Raw genomic sequence first — 21,940 nt, 5'->3', positions numbered from 1 at the left:
CTGTTGTCACATGTCCCAAGGGCACCCAGGAACCCTCTAATCTGGGGGAAATTCTGTGACTTCTTTTTGGGGGTATCTGGAGACCAGTCTGGGGACAGACTAGAGTCTTGGCCAGAAATTTGATGGTGCTTTGAACTCATTGCTGACAACTCAGTGTGACTCAGTGTGCCGACTCACAGGAGATCAGTCAGACGGGGCTTTGCCTGGCTGTGATATTCCTCACAGTCACCCTTTGGAGTCCATTTTCTCTCCCACCAGTGGGAGCAGCAGCAGCGCCCAAGGGCATGCGCGGACGCCCACACCCACCCGCGCATCTGCGCTGGTGGTCATTTCCGGATGGCCTGACTGGCTCCCATTCTCCCATCTCCCTGTGGCACCACCCTCATTTTTCTTACAGAAAACACTCCTCTGTGTTCCATGCCTGAGGTTGGAGGGCAGTTTAACCACCTTACCTTTCCCAGCTGCAGGGATGGTGCTGGAGGCCTGACTGCATCAGTGATTTATCCCCACCATCCTGGCTAATCACGCAGTGGCCCTGGGAGTTGTCAGGCCACTTGAATTTCTATGCCCTCTTCTCTGCTCTAGCTTGGTCAGATTCAGGGTGGCGAATGTTCTGCCATTATTATTTTTTTAGTCTTTAAAAATGGCACAATAATGCAAGACTTTACCTTCATTGTGAAAGAATTCAACAATACAGAAGTAAGATGTGAAATGCTGCTTCAGTTCTCCCTGACACTTCTCCCTTCCTAGAGGTGATCTCCCTCTTGTTTATACCAAAATATGTCATGTATAAATGTATAGATTTTAAAAATGCATAAGTAAAATAATATCATATACATATATATATATACATATATATATAGTTCTGAAACTTCATTTTTCATGACAGAATATGTTTGATGATTTTCCATGGCAGATCTTTCCAATACAGATCTACTGTGTTCTTTCTGATAGCTACATATTTCATTTTAGGACCATCCTATAATTTATGAACCATTTACAGTCCATTTTCATAGTTTCCAGTTCTTTTGCTATAATGAGTAGTGCTTCAGTGAATTTCTGTCTAAACAGATGTGTGTATTTGGGCTAGATGGTTTTGTAGATATGTAATTGATGTAATCGCCGGGTCAGAGAGATATGTTTAAAGTTTTTTGATAGCTGTTTCCATATTACCTTCTGGAAAATGTTCAGTAATTTACATTCCCACCAATTATGAATGAGAATACTGATTTCCATGCACCTTATCCAGTATCGTCTATTTTGAATCTTTCACATTTTTTGCTAATATGATGAGTAAAAATGATGATATATGCTGTTTTAGTGTGCATTTTGAGGATCCTTTCTACTTAAGTGATCCAAGTCCATTTCAAATCAATGTGGACTATTCAGTAAATAATATTGGGATAGTTGACTACCTGTTCAGGAAAGCTACAGCTGGATAACAAAAAAAGATCCAACTGTATTAAAGATCACATATGTTATAAGAAACTATATATGGTATATAGGCATTATATATGATCATTTTTTAAGTCTTGTGAATGGGAGGCTTTTTCCTAGCAGGATGTAACATAAAAGTCACCAAAGAAATTATGAAAATTTGAGCACATAAAAATACAAAGCTATGGAAAAAATTATCACTAACAATGTAAAAACCACTATCTTTCTACATATATAACTGATAAAGGGTTTGTATGCTAATATTCAAAGAACTTCTGCAAAACAAAGAAGAGAAAAGCAAGCATAAGAAGAAACACAATGACTATATACAATTTCAAATATTTTTTACCTCACTTTTTACCTGAGACACTAAAATTAAGCTAGTACTTAGGGTGATGTTTAATCTTATGTGTCAATTTGGCTGGGCTACAGTGCCCAGATATTTGGTCGAACTTCATTCTAGATGCTTCTGTAAAATGTTTTTGGATTGGATTTACATTTAAATTGGTAGACTTTAAGTAAAACAGATTTCTCTTCATAATGTGGGTGGGCCTTATCCAGTCAGCTGAAGACCTGAATAGAACAAAAGGCTGACCTCCTCTGAGCAAAAGGGAATTCTCCAGTAGACTGCCCTCAGCCTTCATGTGCAGCATCAACTCTTCCTGTTTGCAGAGTGCCTTTGGACTTGACCTGTCACCCTTTCCTGAGTCTTCAGTCCCTGGCCTCCCCCATCAGATTTTGGTCTCATCAAACCATCACAATCACAAGAGACAATTCCTTAAATAAATCTCTTTCTGTGTATGTACATACACTATTGTCTTTGTTTCTCTGGAGGACCCTAACACACTGAGTCACTGAATTTTAAATGTCAGCTTTTCAAAAAATTAAAATATGGCATTTACCCGTGTTGGCAGGATTATGGGGTCATAATTTCACTAAATGTTAGGGAAGGTAATTTGTCAATACTTACTAAAATGACAAATATTTCTACCATTTAATAGAGCAGTACCACTTTTAGGAAGTGTATAAATACACAAGCATATAAGCAAAGGAATGTTCCTTGAGGCATTATTTATAATAGTGGAAAATCAGAAATACTTTTTGTTATCCATTCATTAATCAAGTACCAAATGCTTACTCTGTGTTAGGTACTGTTTTAGGCAAGTGGGTATACAGTAATGAGTAAGACAGACATGGTGACTGCTGTCAAGGGGTTCCCACTCTAGAGGGAGGAATCATATAGTAAACAAATGAACAGATAAGTGTGTAAATCAAACTGTCAGAGAACAGTCTGAGATAATATCAAAGGTGGGAGGGCTACCTGAGATTGTGGTCAGGGAAGGCTCTCTAAAGAGAGACTTTGGAAAGAAAACATGAAAGAGAGGGGTGTGAGCCAGCCAGGCCAAGTATGGAAGACATAGCGTATGCAGAGACTGAGAGCTCAGCCAGACAGTGATGTCGGTGAAGCTGGGATGGCCCCAGAGGAGCTTGGAGAGAGAGGAGGGGCCAGTGGCACAGGGCCTGGGAGGCCATGAAGAGGGCCTTGGAAAGAGGAATGGGAAGGCATTGAAAGGTTTTATTCAGGCAATGACATGATCCAATTTATGTTCTTCAAAGGTCCCTGTGACTGTGGTGTGAACTAATGGGGAGGGGGACAAGAAGAAAGACCAGGTTAGGAGCTTTTACCGTAGTCCAGGAGAGAGATGATGGTTGACCTGGAGTTGGAGAAAAGCAGAGTCACCCAAGATATAGCCTAGGACTGATCGTGAATGGCCTGTGGGTAGTGAAGGAGAAGGCAGCTGGAATGGCTTTCTGGCCACTATACTCCTATCAGAATGGATAAACTAAAAACAGTAGCAAGTGCTGATGAGTGTGGGGCAGCTGCATCTCTCACACATGGGATGATGACGGATGGCATCTTAAAAAGTGAAAAATGCGATCACCACGTGATTCAGTGGTCCCTCCCCTGGATTTTTGACCTGGAGAAATGAAAAGTTAGATCCACACAAAAACCTGTTCAGAGCTCTATCCACAATTGCCTTAAACCAAAGCACCCCAGAGGCCCTTCAGGGAGTGTCTGGATGAGGAAGCAGTGGCCCAGCTGCGCAGGGGAACAAAGGAGTCGGCAGCGTGAGGAAACCGACCGGCATCACAGTCCCTGGACTGCATCCCAAATGCATTACGCTGAGGGAAAGAAGCCAGTGCTGAAAGGTTGAAGACTGTCTGATTCTATTTATGTGACATTCTTGGAAAGATAAAACTGTCATCAGAGAAAGCAGACCTGTGGTTTGCCAATGGTGGCGATTATAACTGCTCTTTATCTGATTTTGGTGGTGGGTACAAGAATTTATGTGTGTAAAAATTCACTGAACCGTAGACACCCCTCCCCGGAAAATTTTCTTTTTATTGTATGATCATTTTGAAAACAAAAAAGAATGAAATCTTAAAAAAAAAAACAAAAAAAACACACCTGGGTTTCTGGCATGGGAGATAAGTAGGTGGTATCGCCATGTGCCGAGGTGGACCGGGAAGTGGGAGAGGAAATGAAGAGTTCGGTGTGGACTTGTGAAGCTGAGATGCCCAGAACACGGCAGGATGCACGAGAGCCTCAGGCTGGAGGTGGAAATTTGGAAATCACCCATGATTAAAGCCATGGTGATGAATCAGAATGCCTGGGGGGAGGGTGTCACACAAGAGCAAAAGGAGAGAACCTTCCAGAAGATGCCTTGAGGGGCTGGAGAAGGAGCCAGGCTTGAGAGAGAGGGATCCCAGGGTTGTGGGGTTCTTGGAGCTCCCCTCTGCCTGGCTGTGTCCTCTGGAGACCTCCCTTGTGAGGGTGGGAGGTGGCTCGCAGAGCTGGGCTGCTGGGGTGGGCAGGGACTTTGAAACAAGAACAAGAATTGGTCAGACAGATGTTAGAAAGTCAGCAGGTCTCTGCAGCTGTTGGCCATCAGATTTGGGCAAAGTTATCTCTGAGCTGCGTGTCTGTCTTCCTTCCTACCCATCCCCATCATCCGAACCCTCCTCAGCTGATAGAACCACAGAGGCCACAAACTGGGAGCCTGCCTGGGAGTCAGCACGCACCCCTCAGGCCTGCTTTGTTTTCACCACACACAGTATTTTAACGTTTTGACTTGGTGATCACCTTAAACGAATATATGATTTCAAAAACAGCAATAACAACTGGATTTTCAACTTGAAAAATTGGAAGGGATGGCAGCATGGAGCCCACAGCCCTGCTTGGTAACAAGACAGGAGTTGAATTTGCATGAGCCACATACTCTCCAGAAGACCAGAGTCCTTTCTACCTGCTCCTGATCTTCAGCACCAAGATAAAAGCCGATTGCCCTGGATCACCTGTTTGCGCCATGGTTCCTGCCCTTTGGTGTAACCTGGTTCTTCTGATGGCAGTCACAACTTCTGCAGAGTGGCACAGAAAAAGCTTGGCTTGTTGAGACTTGGAGAGAATTATTGATGGCGTTGTGTATGCCTGTAATATGAGGTGACACACGAGGGGAAGTGATGTGACATCTTTAAATCAACTTTTTTTTATTGAGGCTGAATTTACATATAGTAAAATGCACACATTTTAAGCATATAGTTTGATAAGTTTTGACAAACATAGACATCTCGGGAACCTCCTACCCTAATCAAGTAATAGAACACTTCCTTCACCCTAAAATGTTCCTCTGGCATTTCCCAGTCTGTGCCCTCCCCCCGGCATCCCAGCCCCTGGAACCACTGATCTTGTTTTCTGTCAGTAAAGGGGTTCTGTACTGATTCCAACCCAGGGGGGTGGTTTTCCCCATACCACGAAGCCATTCGCTGGACACCAGCAGCAGGTCTTAAAATTCAACTCAATTTTGACACTGTCTCCCTGGAGATCGAATCAGATTGCACGGGTTAAAGCCTCAGTCCTACAAGACTGCCTGCATTTCACCTGTGCTTCTGGCTGACTGGCTATGGATTGGAGGTTTCTCTGCGCCTCTCCTTGGGTTTGATTAATTTGCCAGAGTAGCTCACCCAACTTACAAAAACTATTTACTTACTAGATTACCGGTTTATTATAAAAGGATGTAACTCAAGAACAGGCAGACAGAAGAGATGAATAGGGCAAATTATGGGGAAAGGGTGCAGAGCCTCCATGCCCTCTCCTGGCCCGCAGCTTTCCCCCAAATCTCCATGTGTTCACGAACTCATAAGCTCTCTCAGCCTCATGGTCCAGTGGGGTTTTATGGAGGCTTCATTTCATAGGCATGATTAGTAAATCATTGGCTATCGATGATCAATTCAACCTCCAACCCCTTTCCCTTCCCAAGAGGTTGGGGTGGGGAGTGGGATTGAAAGTCCTGACCCTCTGTCACAGTTGGCTCCACTGGCAGTCAGCCCCCATCCTTGGGTGGTGTCCCAAAGTCATGTCTTTAACATAACAAATGATGCCTCTGTTGCTCTCATCACTTAGGAAATTCCAAGGGTTTTAGGAGCACTGTGCTGGGAACTGGGGCAAAGACAGAACACATATTTCTTATTATAAATCATATTGGTACATCAAAATGCTCAAAACAGACTTACCATTTGACCCAGGAATTGCACTCCTAGGAATTTACCCTAAGAATGCAGCAATCAAGTATGAGAAAGATCAGTGCACCCCTATGTTTATTGCAGCACTATTTACAATAGCCAAGAATTGGAAGCAACCTAAATGTCCATCGATAGATGAATGGATAAAGAAGATGTGGTACATATACACAATGGAATACTACTCAGCCATAAGAAAAGGGCAAATCCAACCATTTGCAGCAACATGGATGGAGCTGGAGGGTATTTTGCTCAGTGAAACAAGCCAAGCAGAGAAAGAGAAATACCAAATGATTTCACTCATCTGTGGAATATAAGAACAAAGGAAAAACTGAAGGAACAAAACAGCAGCAGAATCACAGAACTCAAGAATGGACTAACAGGTACCAAAGGGAAAGGGACTGGGGAGGATGGGTGGGTAGGGAGGGATAAGGGGGGGAGAAGTAGGGGGGTATTAAGATTAGCATCCATAGCGGGGTGGGAGAAAGGGGAGGGCTGTACAACACAGAGAAGACAAGTAGTGATTCTACAACAGGTTGCTACGCTGATGGACAGTGACTGTAAAGGAGTATATAGGGGGGACCTGGTATAGGGGAGAGCCTAGTAAACAAAGTATTCGTAAGTATTCGTCATGTAAGTGTAGATTAATTATTAAAAAAAAAAAATGCAGTTCCTATGTGGTGACCTCTAATGAGTTCTACACAATGATATAAAGGACATATAAAAGTGTAGGCAAAGGGTCTGTTTGTGTTTATACAAAGGATCAAAGCCTAACTGGGCTACCCCGAAAATGAACTAAGAAACGATATGAAAGAGAACTTCCAACATCAGCACTCTCGGGAAGACTCATGCCAGAAGATGATCATCAAAAAACCCCAACAAAGATCCACGCACTGCTACAGCTGTAGATGCACTCATCCCACCAGCTCCTGGACTTGCCATGGGAATGAAGGAGATATCTAAGCTGGCCTGTGCATACAGTAAAACAACAAATTTGACTGGATCTATACTGTTGGAACTCAACCAAGAATTAGGAGAAGTGCAAATTGTAGCGCTCCAAAATCTTACAACTACAGACTATTTACTGTTAAAAGAACATATGGGATGTGAACAGTGCCCAGGAATGGGTTGTTTTAATTTGTCTGATTTTTCTCAAACTATTCAAATTCAGTTAGATAATAACCATCATATCATTGATAAGTTTTCACAAATGCCTAGGGTGCCTAACTGGTTTTCTTGGTTTCACTGGAGATGGCTGGTAATTACAGGTATGCTTTGGTTATGTAACTATACTCCTATTATGTTAATGTGTGTGCGCAATTTAAGTAGTAGCTTAAAATCTATACATGCTGAAGTTACTCTACAAGAAGATATGTCAAAGAAATAATCAATCTTCCCATGTTTTCTCCCGCCTGCTACTTCTATAGCTTTTCTTCTTCCTTCCTAATTACAACGAATTCTTAAATAGAATTCGTGCCTCATATCAAATTTACCGAGTATCATAACTCCTCCAAGTGGTAAAGATACCTCAAGACAAATGCTGGGCATAGAAGCCACAGGGCATAAATATGCAAAGAAATAAAAAGCTAACCATTTCAAACAATAAGGCTTCTCTCTCACTTACCAACTTAACATTTCCCTGTATGGCCCCGGAAGATGACTGGTTAGCCAGAGACGGGTAAGATTCCTCAAGGGAGGAACAACCTAAGACAGGCACAGTCGCAGGGGGGTCATCAGGTGAGAAATTGGGGATCAACAGAGGTGAGGCTTAGAACCTCACCCCCCCTGTTCTGAGAGAAATCTTCTGCATATGTGGATGTTTTATTGCCCTTGTCTAGCTTGGATTAACACATAGTCTACAGGCACACACCTGATCATCTACATTTGCTCTCTTACAACACTAAACTATGTTTTCTACCTTTATCTTGTATCTACCTACCACTTCAGCATCTTATTAAAAATAATAAAGAGAGAAATGTGGTATCCACATATAAATCAAGTATAAAAATCAAATGTGTATTCATATTTGAACTGACTGTTTATAGTTCATAATGCATGAGCAAAACCAAAAGTTTCTGTGATGACTGCCCTTGTACTGTTCACCATGTAACTTATTCACTATGTAAGAATTTGTTCTCCATGTAAGAACTTGTTTGTTATGCTTCAGAAGATTGGAGACTGACGAAAATTAGGCTTGGGGTGGATTAATGATTGTGCATTGAGCATTGACCCCCCTATACAGAATTTTATTGTTGTTAACAACCATTTGATCAATAAATATGAGAGATGCCCTAACAACAACAACCAAGAAAAAGTACACACTTCCAATTGTAAAATAAATAAGCATCCGGGATGTAATGTATAGCATAAGGAATATAGTCAAAATATTGTAACAACTTGGTATGGTGATAGCTGGTACTTAGAATTATCATGTATATAAATGTTGAATCACTGTGTTGTACACCTGAAACTAATGTAATGTAATACTGTGTGTCAACTACCCTTCAATAAAAAATAATTATCTAAAAAAAAAAAAAAAATCATATTATCACAGTCAGAGGCTATACTATTACCTACAGCAATTTGTTAGTTTTTATTGCTGAGTAGTGTAGCCATTGCACGGCTACAGAAGCCATTTTAAATCCATTCTCTTTTGATGGACACCTGGACTCTTTCCAGCTTGGTGCAGTTATGATGAAAGCGGCTGTAACTATTTGCATCCAGTCTTTGTGTACAGGGAGGCCCTGGTCCTCCTGAGTTAACACCCAGGAAGACCTTGCCAGGTTGTAAGGCCAGAAATGATGGCTCCAAAGCCTGGTGTGTTTCTCATCTCACAGACCCTGGCCAGGTCCTCAGCAGGCTGGTTGGCATGCTGCCAGTGACCTGGTACCCCCACTGGTGCCCAAGCTTGCCAGCCTATTTATTCAGTTCAGTCTTCAGTGAACTTTCCTGTTTACATCTTTTCCGGCTGACCTTTTGATTCACAGCAAATAACTTGATTGTTTTCCAGAGGATAAGCAAACAAGGTATTATCCTGAAGAAGGTTTTTCAGGTGTCAGGAGGATGGGATTGGGCTCTAAGCATAGGGGACCACTAGAAAACAATTAGAAAGGGGAGAGGGGCCAGGGAATCTGGGAGCAGCAAGCCCCTAATAGTGAGCCTAAATTGTAAGTAGTAAATTAGGCATCCAGGTACAAATGTCCTCATCTTCATAAAGGCACTGTGTGCCATAGTGACTCATGGGTAAGGAGGTGTAGCTGCCCTGTTTCCAGGAACACTGCAACAGGACCAAGTGTCCTTTCACAAGGCATTACCTATGATCCCCACCCCACTCATCCAACCCTCTCTCATCTCCATGGCAATGAATATCCCATAATAAGCCCAGGAAGTTTTATCAATAAAAGGAGAGCTTGCAGTCCAGACTGTCAGTCAGATGATACTCGACCTTAAAAAGGATCCCACACAGTAGATTTGCTTTTTGTCCTCTAGTGCTATGTCCACACGGCCCCAGCCAGACAGCTCTTAGAAGCCCCTTTCTGAATAAGGGAGTCATCTTGGTGCCAGAGCTACTGACTGGAACCATAAGAAATCTCCCCTGAATCCAGCCATAAGATAACCACTAAGATTTCATAGCTCCTACAAAGCAAATAGAGTTTAGAAATTTCAGGACTGCAAATTGATGCAGCCACTATGGAAAGCAGTATGGAGTTTTCTTAAAAAACCATAACAGAAATGCCAGATGATCCAGCAATTCCATTTCTGGAGAATTACCCAAAGAAAACAAAATCACTAGTCCAGAAAGATGCATGCACTACTTTGCCATTATAGCATTATTTACAATAGCCAGAATATGGAAGCAATCTGAGTGTCCATTGAAAGATGAGTGGATAAAAAAGATGTGGCATGTATACACAATGGAATATTACTCAATGATAAGAAAGAAGGAAATCTTGCTATATGTGACAAGATGGATGATGTATGGAGAGGGCACTAAGCTAATGGAATAAGTCACACAAAGATAAATACCATATGATTTCACTTATATGTGGAATCTAAAACACAAAACAAATGAACAAACAAAATGAAAATAGACTAAAAAACACACAGAACAGATTGGTGGTTGCCAAAGAGGGGTTGGGGAGATGGTGAAAGAGGTAAAGGGGAAAAAAATTAGTGAGAATGTTGGATACCTTTATCTGGGTGATGGTTTCGTGAGTGTGTACGTGTCAAAATTCATCAAGCTGTACACTAAGATTTGTGCATTTTATTGTAGTACCCCCCATATATATTTATATACATGTATATTTATGTTTGAGTATTTTAGGAGATGTAGCAGGAAAGGGAAAATCCAAAGATTTCGTTACTCAAGAAAGGGTACAGAGAGGATTCCGAAAGGACTGGAAACTAAATAGAAATATGCATGCTGTGGCTACTGGGAAGGGAGATTCAGGCTGTGAGAGTGGCCTAGCCAGTTTACAGGGAGAGCATTCAGCATATTCAGTGTGGGCAAGAGGGATAGAAAAATAATGCGGTTAACATCCCCAGGTGGAGGCAGAGATACCCCCAGATGTGTTAGATACGGGATCAACAGTGTCCCACCATCTTATGGCAGGGATGTGGAAATAACCTTCAAAAGTGCTAAACTGATGGAGACAGACCACTAAAAATGCATAGTTAAGGGAAGAAAAAAGAGAACCTTCTTAAGTTACCTTAAAAAACAAAAAAAATCTGTACCTAATATCAGATACATGTGCCCCATAGAATGCAAGCTCCAGACACTTTGTAAAAGAAATAAATAGATTTTAAAAAACCAGAAAGAAATTCTGGGATCATAAAATAATTTAAAATAAGAGAGTATGTCATTGGGTAGATTCTAGTAGGATATAGGGTGCTTTGATATGGGTTATCCAGTAGAGTTAAGATGCATTTGGCTGCAAGTTAGAGAATATCTGCCCAGTAGTGATTCAACCATAGGAATGTTTATTAACAATGATTAGAAGTGGTGGTTCCAGCTGAGCAAGGTTATCAAGGGCTCAGACCCTTTCATCCTTCTTCTCTGCCACCCTTAGTTTGTTAGCTTTCTTCCTCAAGTCTGTGGTCTCATGGCCCCAGAATGGCTGCTGCAGTTCCAAGTATCACATCCTCACATAAAAGTTTCCATACCAGGAAGGGAGAGGGCAGAAAATTGCACAGCCATATTTTTAATATGGAGGAAAGTCTTTCCCAGAGACCCCAGCAGACTTCTTACCTTTTGTTGGCTAGAATTGGATCACATGTCCATCCAGAGAACAGTCACAATAAAGAGAACAAGAGTGCCATGATTAGGGCCAATTACAACTTGACCCTGGGGCTGGGGGAACTGCAACAGAGGGTGATTGATTTGATTGTCTTTCTATACTTTTTTAGTCTAAATCCAGTAAAATTAAAATATTTCCATAACCCATTCCCTCTTCTGCAACATTTTCTCTTCCCTAGCTCCATGCCTCCATTAGGGGCAGACTCCATGTACCTTCCCACTTTCACCACTGTTTATCAAACTCATCCTTCTATCTCATTCTTTTTGTGGAAAGTGATCCCAGCATCCTTCCCAGAATACCAGCCACCTGCCTTGATCTGCCTCCACGTGGATGGTTTTTCAGAACTGACCTTAGGGGGACGTCAGCAGGCTTCTCACTGATTTTGCAAATTTCAGGGGCCACAGCTGCCTGTTAAAATTTCAGACTTTTTTTTTTTTAAACCAGAGGAGTCCCATCAGAGAAAGGAAGGTAAAGAGTTGAGCGCTTTCTCACACTATTTCACCCTATTCCTTCTCCTACCCCAGACTCTGTCTCCACCACTAATCCTCCTCTCCCAGAATTTATGGCGTGTCTTTTCTTCCCTGTCTTTCCACTTCTATTGCTGTTCTTCTTCCTCCCTTTGGATGATTCTTGCAACTAATCTTGCAGACCCCCAGCTTCTTGCTCACCCACTTCTGCTCTTCCCCTCCCCTCCCCCTCCCCAGGATCCAGGTGAAGCAGATTCACCTCTCCTGCTTTGCCTCACAGCATCCCTTGCCCCACAGTGCGTAGCCAGAGCCTGAGAGGCCACTTGCTGAACCACCCCAAGGCTCTGGTCACAGGTGATACATTCAGCTCTGAAAAGGCTGGTTGGCCTGCCTCACAGCACCCAGATTCCTCTCTGCTTCCCGCCAGCGCCCTCTGCACCCCTTGAGCTGACCTCGGTTTCTGTAGTCTGCACTGGTTGCCCACAGGCTTTCAGCCAGGATGTACTGAACCCTCTTTGCATGTTTCTTAATGGCTTCGTGGGTAGCTTCCCAGGGTTTCTGGTCGCACATGGCGATTTAAAGCTTCTAGCCTCCTCCTCGCTCTCCTCGCTCCCCTGTAAGCTGGGACTTTTAACCTACGACCTAGGCAACCTGTGGCAGCAATGGGCCCAGTTTAGCCTCCTCGCCTTCTTCCCCACAAGCGCTGCCTTAGGTTGTGGTAAAGGGGTCCTTCCTCTACTTAATGGAGAGAAAACTCCTCTACTTTACGGCCATCCCTGAGTTCCTTCAGGAAACCTTTAAAAGCTTGTTAATTAACAAAATCATGTTGCTGAGAAACCTTGTTCTCTAAAATCAGACTGTCAGAAACATGGCTGTTTGAAATCCCATCAAGAGTGGAACAGCCCGTTGCTGCTTGGAGGCTCTGGTGGAGCCTGTGACACAGAGAAGCGTCTTACTTTTCCACCACCAGAGCTCCAGATAAGGAGTTTTCAGACACAAACTCTACCTTTATCTTTACTTTTATTATTTTCCAAAGAAATAGGACCCTGAGTCTGCTTCTCAGACCAGGTTCAAACTGACCTCTTGACATGCAGACTTTCCTAACTTTGAGCCCGTCAAACACTACTTCACTGAAAGTCCACCTAAACATCCCCCCTACCCTGAATCTTGTAATAACCCCACCTCTTCTTCTGTGAGGTGTCCCCTACTCTCACTGGAGTGTGGTGTCCTTTGCTGCAGCAAGATAGTAAACCTAACTGTGTTGGGTTACAGTTCCCTGAGCAAGCTTTTTCACTCTGCGGAAGGAGATCCCTTCTCTGGCTCATGCATTCTCAGCAGGAGCAATATTGTCCCCCAAAGAGGTGACAGTTGGTCCTGGTGAACAACAAAAAAAATCGTACACTGGTTTCTAGCTTTCTAAAGGGCCACACATGTAAACAGATATGTAGTATGTCTGTTGCATTAAAATTTCATGGGCAGGAAGGGGAAGGTGCTGATAAAAAAATTTAAAAGGTTCCTTGATAGGACAATGATACGAAAAGAGTATGAGAAACAGTGTTCTGGACAATGTTGAATAGAGTTGGGTGTCTGCTATGAGTCAGGTGCCCAATTGTTGGCTCTCTCTTGCAGCTAAATTTGGGCTTTTGTGACCTCTCTCCTGGGAGAGCCAACCTGGTCTGGCCTCTCCCAACCCCCCAGAACTCCACCCGAGCCTGTGATCTGCTCACCCATGGTAGGCTCACACCTGCTTGCTCAGACAAACGGTGAGAGCCGGTGATGCCCCATGACTCAGACACACTCCTGCACCATTTCTCTGCCATTCTCCTTTCCCTTGCTTAGATGGACACAGGGCAACAGTCCCAGAATACACCCTCTGTTCCCTGTACCCCTTTCGGTGGCTTCCATGAAGTATGGGAAATGCCACCTCCCTTCCCTCACCGCCACCTAGATGATTGTCCTGGCCTCTGATGGCTTTGCACCCTTCCCACTCTCCAGCCTTATGCCTGCACAGACTGGGGTGGGGGTGGTCTGGGTGCTGGCTAGAGGCAACAGAGCCAGGTGAGCTGTCTCCCCTTCCTCGTTCTAAACCCTGGGGGAGGGGTCAGCTTCCTGTCTGTGGCTTTCTCTAGAATGTGGGGTTTCCAACTTCTCTTTGTCCTCAGACTTGGGCCCTTGTTACCAATCACCTTTGTTCCCCTTCTGAACCACAAAGGTGAGCAGATTCACCTCTCAGGAACTAAATTAGCAGCTGGCCTATCTGAAGGACTTGTCCTGACACATTACCTCCTATGATCCTCTCAATAACCCTGTGACAGATACTAGGGCCAATTACAACTTGACCCTGGGGCTGGGGGAACTGCAACAGAGGGTGATTGATTTGATTGTCTTTCTATACTTTTTTAGTCTAAATCCAGTAAAATTAAAATATTTCCATAACCCATTCCCTCTTCTGCAACATTTTCTCTTCCCTAGCTCCATGCCTCCATTAGGGGCAGACTCCATGTACCTTCCCACTTTCACCACTGTTTATCAAACTCATTCCTTCTATCTCATTCTTTTTGTGGAAAGTGATCCCAGCATCCTTCCCAGAACACCAGCCACCTGCCTTGATCTGCCTCCACGTGGATGGTTTTTCAGAACTGACCTTAGGGGGACGTCAGCAGGCTTCTCACTGATTTTGCAAATTTCAGGGGCCACAACTGCCTGTTAAAATTTCAGACATTTTTTTTAAACCGGAGGAGTCCCATTAGAGAAAGGAAGGTAAAGAGTTGAGCGCTTTCTCACACTATTTCACCTTATTCCTTCTCCTACCCCAGACTCTGTCTCCACCCCTAACCCTCCTATGCCAGGACTAGCAGCTGCTAGGACTGAGTGCTTTGGGACAGGAAGATGAGCTGTGGACCAGAGAGACAGCTCATGACATCATCTCTGCACAGAGATGACGTCTCTCTCCTTTCACCTGAAACCCAATCTCCCACCCACAGCTAGTCTTTATTCTCCAGATACCTTAACCCCAGGAGGAAAGCAGAGGCTAGATAATATTAAAGACATTAGTATTAAAATCCCTGGAGTTCTGAGCCCAGCCATCTGCACACAGTAGGTGCAAAATCAATGTTTTTGAACTAAAGCTGAGTGCAAACTGGTGCCAGGATTTCTGTGGTTGCCTTGCTGGGAGAGGTGTCCCTGACCAGCTCCTTCTCAGGCACCATCCCTCAGTGGAAAAAAAAAAATGTACTGAATGATCACATCTTGATAAAAATAGCTCTTAAGAACATACATTTGTCTTTGAAATCAACTGTGCTGACTATCTTAATTAATTTTTTTGAGAGGGTTTCTTTACTGGGAAGAGGATGTGTCAACATAGATAGCTGATCTTCTTTGCATCTAGTTCTGTTTCTCGTCATGGCCTGTTTACATTTGTCCTGGGCAGACTGCCTCGCTGACTCTGGACTTGACTAGGTCCGGTCTCTGCGGGTAGTACACAGCTGGAGGCAGAGCAGCAGGGTGGGCCAGAAGCCTGGGTTACAGAGTCAGCAAATTCCAGCTTCCAGGCCTGCTTCAGTCACTTATTGGCTATAGGATCTCAGGGAAGAGACCTCACGTCTTTGGGTCCATTCCCTCATCTGTAAAAATGGAAATAATAATAGTACCCGCCACAGGGTTATTGAGAGGATCGCAGGAGGTAATGTGTCAGGACAAGTCCTTCAGATAGGCCAGCTGCTAATTTAGTTCCTGCAGCCCAGATCCTCTCCCAGCGTCTCAGCATCTTATTGTTTAGCCCTTCTTCCACCCACCAATCCCACCTGACCACATACACCATAAGGAAAAAAACAAAATGCAAGGACATTCTCTTTTGCTTGCTACCAAATTTATTTAGCTAATTTTTTTCTTTTGTCATTTTTATAAATGTCCCTGAAAATCTGAATTGATTGAAAAATAGACACTTTCTGGAAAAATTCCACATGACAGCAGGATGCTCCTTCATGCCGGGAGTCCTGAGCCCCGACTCTTGACTTGCTGGGTAGGAGCAGCAATGCAGGGTAGGTTCATTTCCCCTCTCCTGTCCCAAGTCACCAGGCAGCTCCCTCAGGCCCTGAACACCGCTCTCAACTCTGCCTTTGCCCTCAGAAAAGCACAGGAACTGGCCTGCTGCCGCAGGAGCTCATTTTTCTCCAGAGCGATCTGTCACCATGACAGCTTCCCAGAGCCGAATCCAGAGCATGTGGGGGAATGGAAGGGAGGGCAGCGTGGTGAGATCAAGAGGTGGGCTTTGCTGAGCACATCCTTAGGAGGCTGGGTGCCTGCTCTGTCCCGACTCCATCGGTCCCCAGCCTGCCTCTCCAAGGTCCTGCCTGACTTGAAGTGGGAACTGCGTTGGCGGCCATACGTAGCTCAGCCCAGGCCTCCAATTACGAGCCACTACCTGTTCTCTATGTTGGATAGCAACCATGGCTGACCTCTCCTCCATTCTTCTTCCGTTTCACGCTGCCCTTCTGTGTCCAAGGGCCCGAGGCTCCAGTCAGCTTCCTCAGCAGGCTCTGAAATTCGGCTTGGAACCCTGACGATGAGAAGTAGTAGACAAGGGGGTCGACGCAGGAATTCAGGGTGCTGAGGAGCAGCGTGTAACTTCTCCACCGTGGGCTTTCACCCCGGACATAGCCCACTACATGGGACACATTGTAAGGCCCAAAGCAGACAAGGAAGTTGAGCAGCGTGGCCCCCACGAGCCCAATCACCCTCCTCCGCCGGTGACGACTGGCTCCCCTGCTGAGCAGCCACACCAGGCGGCTGTAGCAGTAACCAGTGATGAGCAGGGGCACCCCAAAAAGGACCACGGCCATTTCCAGCCGGACAGGCAGAAGAACAGCCAGCTGTTCCTCCTGGAATTCCAGGAAGCAGGTCACGTTGGTGCTCTGACTACGGAAGGAGTTCCCTGAGAACTCAGTGATGTAGACCACACTGCAGTGGGCAGCGGCCAGCAGCCAGCAGGCCACGCTGACCAGGCCGGCCTGTCCCGGCCTCGGCCGGGTCTTGTACCATAGTGGGTAGGCCACGCTCAGGAAGCGCTCGATGCTCACAGCTGCCAGGAAGAGGGAAGTGAGATAGATGGTGGTGAAGAAGAGGAATCTGGAGAGGGGGCAGAAAGCAAAAGGCAGGGGCCAGCGCATGTCACTGGCTGCCTCTATCATGTGGAACGGCAGGAAGAGCAGCAGGAGCAGGTCTGAGAGGGTCAGGTTGAGCAAGAGCACGTCCACGGCCACCGGGCGGCGGCGCAGCTTGCCCGTGAAGATAACCAGGGCCATGACGTTGAGGGGCAGCCCCACTAGGAAGGTGAAGAGGTACACGGAGAAGTGGAGCCAGTGACTGCCGGGGAAGAAGGACTGGTCTGGGCTGGTGTCCATGGTGATGGCCACTGGTGAGAGAGACAATGGGAGAGGGTCTGGGTGGGGCTCCTCCTGCCCTGAGCCAGCAGCACCTCAACTATCCATAGCAAACACTCCCTTACGCGCCCCAATGCTTTCTCCAGCAGGGCCAGCCTGCCCGTCGTCCTGCCCCTTCCCCCAGTGAAGCAGGCCCCAGGGCGCCCCTCCACACAGCCCCGTAGGGCCCCCTCTCACCTGCTTACTTGAGACCCAACTGCCCTGTTGCTGCTCAGCACATTGCGGCTCCTCCAGAGCAAATATGATTAGATATTTATCTACCAGAACTGATGAACACCTGGCAGTGCCTGTGACATCACTCACTGTTGAGCAATGACACAAAAGATGCCTTTAGCTCTGCTACCATCTCCACGCCAGTATGCAAAACGAGGAGAGAATTCCGCTCCTGCACGCCCCGCTCCTCCGGCAGCCTCGGATGGGATGCCCTAACAAGCCCCGGCCGGCTTCCTCTTCCCCTCCCTGATCCTCCACTTTTTGCATCTGCTCCTCTGGGATGGCACTCACCCAGTTTGCCTTGTAAGGGCAAGAAGTGCAGTGCAGGGATGGAGAGCCTGGGCTCTGGAGCCAGAGGCCTGGGTGCAATGCTGGTTCTGTCACTAACTGTATGACTTGGGGCAAGTGACTTAAACTCTCTGTATCTCTGCTTTCTCGTCTTTAAGCAGGGATAATCATAGCACCAATCTCATAGGGTTGTTTCATAGATTAATGCATTAATACATGTCAAATGCTTAGAATGGGACCTGGCATGTTGTGGTAAGCACTTAACAGATGTTAACTGCCAGCACCCCAGTCACTGGTGTGGGCTTGTCTCCAGGGTGATGGTAGTAACAGCAATATTGATAATGATGATAATGGTGGTGGGATGATGATAGCAGCTACCTTTTAGTGGGCACATAATGCATAGCAGACACGCTGCTTCTGAGGGCACCACTATTATGTTTTGAAATCCCTGTATCTCCCACAATGGGGAAGTGACTTGCTGCAGCTAACACAGCTTATTAAATATCACCACCAGGTGTCAAACCCACATTCTGTCCAGCTTCAGAGATCATTTATTTATTCCTTCAGATATGTAGGGAGACCAATCAGATACCATTTCACACCCACTAGAATGGTGATAAGTAAAAAAACAAAACAGAACAACTGGTAATACCAAGTGTCGGTGAGGACGTGTAGAAACAGGAGTCTTCATCCATTGCTGCTGAGAACATAAAATGGTAGTGTCACTTTGGAAAGCAGTCTGGCAATTTCTTAGAAAGGTTAAATTTACCGTGGGTCCCAATTCCACTCTAGGAACCTAATAAACGAAATGAAACGTGTCCACACAAAGACTAGCTCATAAATGTTCAGAATAGCATGGGTCATAAGAGCCAGAAAGGGGACACATCCCCCAGTGGTGCATTAGCTAGTGAGTGGATAAGCCATGTGTCACATCCCTACCATGGAATACTATTTGGCAACAAAACGGAATGTAATTTCCCTGTGCCCTGTGACATGAATGAACCTTAAAAACATCATACTAAGTGAAATAAGCCAGACATGAAAGACCGCATTGTGTATGTTTCCATTTATATGAAATGTCTGGAATAAGCAAATTTAGAGAGAGAGAAAGGTGATTACTGATTGCCTGGGGACTGGGGGTGGAATGAGAATGAACTGTTAAGTGAGCAGAGGGATCATACCTGGGCAATGGCAATGTTGGTAGTTCCACACTTCACTTAAGTCTATAAAACTCATGGAATTGTACGCTAAGAATGGGTGAATTTTATGATGTGTAAATCTGATCTCAAACTAATGGTTGAAAGTACAGCAGTGAGCAACATGTGTGTGTGCTACCATGGTGCTTGTTTGTGGGGGGGACATGCACGGGTTGAGTGGTGGGAGGGTAATGAAGCCATGGCGGCAAGCCCAAGGGAGGGCTGTGTACACAGGCTGAGCCTCTGGGGGAACCGGTAGAGGTTTATGGCTCAGGGGGCAAAGGTCATGAGAGGGGGTGGTGCAGGCCAGGCGGGCCTCCCGGGCCCCAGGGAGGACCTGAACACTTCCCTGCTGGTGGAGGAAGCACCGGTAACTGGGAGCAAGGGCTCCCTGGCTGCAGGAGGAGAGTAATCCCAGGGCTGGCGTCTGGGCTTTGACTGAAATTCTCTGGTGACACCATCACACGGGAAACTTGTTTCTGGCTTCCTCGGAGTCTTGGGCAAGTTACTTAACTTCTCTGGCCTGTTTCCGTATTTATAAAATGGGTGATAAACCTTCCTTTGGAGGCTATTGAGAGCACTCATTCATTCAGCAAATATTTACTGAGAGCCTACTATGTGCCAGGCTCTCTTCCAGGTGCTGGGGCTACATCAGCAAATCAAACGAAATGCTTTGCCCTTGTAGACATTTAGGAATGAAGAGGAGTAACTTGCAGAAACCAGGTCATGCACGCCAGGCACGTAGCCACTGCTCTTTGTGTTCCTGTCACTGTGGGGCACCGTGGTCATCAGAGGAAGAAGTCTGCTTCCTACACCTTGCCTCCTGTGAGCAGACGCCCAGACGCTGGTCTGCCTCAGGGCCGCTGTCCTCTGCCTGCTCTCTCTTGGGCTTAGGGTGCCCCCATTTGCCTTTACAGAATGGAACACAAGACCAGGCATTAATCCCAATACCCCAAGTTTTCCAAATGTCCCCTGACCTCTGGGGGCCCACATCTACCCATTCTTTGCTGTAGGCCCTTAGGGAAATTTCTTAACCCCACAAAATGATAATAATTTATCACTTACCATAATATTTTATTATTGTAATTTATCACAATATTTACCAAGATTTTTATGAGTTATTTATCATAATAACTGCTTGAGGAGTGAGTGGGTGGTGTCTTTGTTCAAATTAGAATAAGATGCTCCTTCTCTGGGATGGAAGCAGCCTGTGCCAGGCACACGGTTTAGTAAAGAAAGCACAGGCTAGAATCAAATCAGTGTTTGCCCCTTTGCCTGGCACCCTTGAGCAGTGAACAACCTGCCCGTCTGTACAGCAGCCTCATGGCTAAATCAAAGGATTGTGTGAGGCTGAAATACGACAGCACTCGTAAAGCACTTGATGTGATGACTGTCACGTAGTAGAGACTCTGTATTTGTGACTATTTCTGGTGCTGCTAGAATTTTCCCTCCACCTGCTGAAGAGTCTTTTCCTACCAACTTCCTGTTCACAGTTCAGTGCTGCCCCCTTGTGAGTTCCAAGTGGCATAACAGTGTCATTCTCCTGCCTCTTGCCTCCTTTTACTCAGAAATTAAAATGTTCTTTCCCAGGAAATGATTTTGGAATAGCATCTCCCAAGCATGCCGTATAGATTGGAAGCAAACTGCCCACCTCTTTCCCCACTAGTCAAAGGCCTTTGCCCATAGCACTGGCAGCAGGCCAGTGAGGACGCTAGTTGGGGAGAGACACGGGTGGAGATGCATGCTGATATGTGCAGAGGCAAGCTTACCTTCTTCCTGCAACCTAGCCCTCGGCCTCCGTTCTTCTCTGGGACTGGGTCTCAGTCTTCTGCCAGGCTTGGCTCTTCCCAAAAGTGGCTCCAGTGATGCCCCCTGGCAAGGCCACCCCACAGTTTCTTTGGAGCAGCCCCCACCAGGGGGCCCAGAGAAGCAGCCAGGCTGTTCGGATCCATGCACCTCCACCCTAGTCGGGGCTACTACTTTTGGGATGTCCCCCCTTTCATTCTTGTCACACATGCTGTCCCCTGGCCAGTACCCCTTCCCAGGTAGCCAGTCACCAACGGGTTGAGCACCACGCTCCAAGCACCTGTGATGAGCCCCAGCTTCCGCCAATAGCCTCCTATGTCGGGGTACAGGAAGCCAGCCACGTTGGAGGCATTGTAGGGTCCTAAGCAGAGCAGCAGCGTGAGCAGAGCCCCACCAGCCACCCAGGCTGCCCTGAGCTTCCGTCTGTGGCTCAGGCCTGAGCGGGCCAGTGCCCGGAGGCAGCCCACATAGCAGAAGGCTGTGATGGTCAAGGGCAGGAAGAAGAGCAGGAGAGAGAGGCTGAGGCGAGCAGGGCCCGCTAAGGCTGGGTCCCAGGCCTCCAGGCAGACTGGAGAGCCATTGACGGGCGTATTCATGCCCAGGGAGCTGGTGGTATTGTCCATCCAGCCTCCTGGAGCCTCCAACCCAAAGACCAGCCCCAGGTGACAGAGGACAAGGGCCCATATGGCCACACACACACCCCTGGAATAGCAAGGCCTCCGGGCGGCCTGGTAGCCTAAGGGGAAGGCAGCTCCCAAGTAGCGGCCAGCACTGAGGGCGGCCAGGAAGCCCCCGCCGGCATAGAGCGGAGCAAAATGAGCCAGGGCAAAGGCAGGACAGAGCAGGGCGGGCAGAGGCCAGGCGCCCGCGGCCAGGGCCTCTACTGCCTTCAGGGGCAGAGAGGCCGCCAGCAGGAGGTCAGAGCAGCCCAGGTGGAGGGCATAGACAAGGCTGGGGGTCAGGCGGAGCCGGGCATGGGACACAGCACCAGCAATGGCCAGGACATTGAGTGGGAAGCCCAGCACAAATGCGGCGACATAGAGGGCGAAGGAGAGCTGTGGAGGCAGGTCCATGGGGCAGGTCCCTCACCCTCGGGCTCCCCAGATTCACCTGCTGCCTGCCCTGGGAGGGGGACTCCTGGAGTCACAAACAGGCGTCAGCACTGCTCAGGATATTAGAAGCCATCCAGTGAGATAGCTTGGGTCACGGAGGCCCCA

The 21,940-nt window shown here is 46.4% G+C and overlaps 2 protein-coding genes across 4 annotated transcripts; both read right to left on the bottom strand.

Annotated features, from left to right (window-relative positions):
• Positions 1-15,631: 15,631 nt before the first annotated feature.
• FFAR3 (free fatty acid receptor 3) lies at positions 15,632-20,758 on the bottom strand. Of its 3 annotated transcripts, none has more exons than XM_057492791.1 (3): positions 20,687-20,758; positions 18,374-18,418; positions 15,632-17,192 (listed from the first exon to the last, which is right to left on the bottom strand). In XM_057492791.1, the coding sequence occupies exons 2-3, from the start codon at positions 18,414-18,416 to the stop codon at positions 16,210-16,212; spliced, it is 1,026 nt and encodes a 341-aa protein (XP_057348774.1). In that variant the 5' UTR covers positions 18,417-18,418; positions 20,687-20,758; the 3' UTR covers positions 15,632-16,209. The 3 variants fall into 3 exon arrangements, with proteins under 3 accessions (XP_057348774.1, XP_057348775.1, XP_036784952.2); XM_057492792.1 differs by having other exon boundaries at positions 18,374-18,421; positions 20,687-20,735; XM_036929057.2 differs by lacking the exon at positions 20,687-20,758 and having other exon boundaries at positions 18,374-18,500.
• A 135-nt stretch (positions 20,759-20,893) lies between these two features.
• FFAR1 (free fatty acid receptor 1) lies at positions 20,894-21,796 on the bottom strand. The gene has a single exon (XM_036929061.2). The coding sequence runs from the start codon at positions 21,794-21,796 to the stop codon at positions 20,894-20,896; it is 903 nt and encodes a 300-aa protein (XP_036784956.2).
• Positions 21,797-21,940: the final 144 nt, after the last annotated feature.

This window comes from Manis pentadactyla, chromosome 15 (genome assembly GCF_030020395.1).
Source record: "Manis pentadactyla isolate mManPen7 chromosome 15, mManPen7.hap1, whole genome shotgun sequence".
Classification (NCBI taxonomy): Eukaryota; Metazoa; Chordata; class Mammalia; order Pholidota; family Manidae; genus Manis; species Manis pentadactyla.
This window is presented reverse-complemented; position numbering and strand designations above follow the sequence as displayed.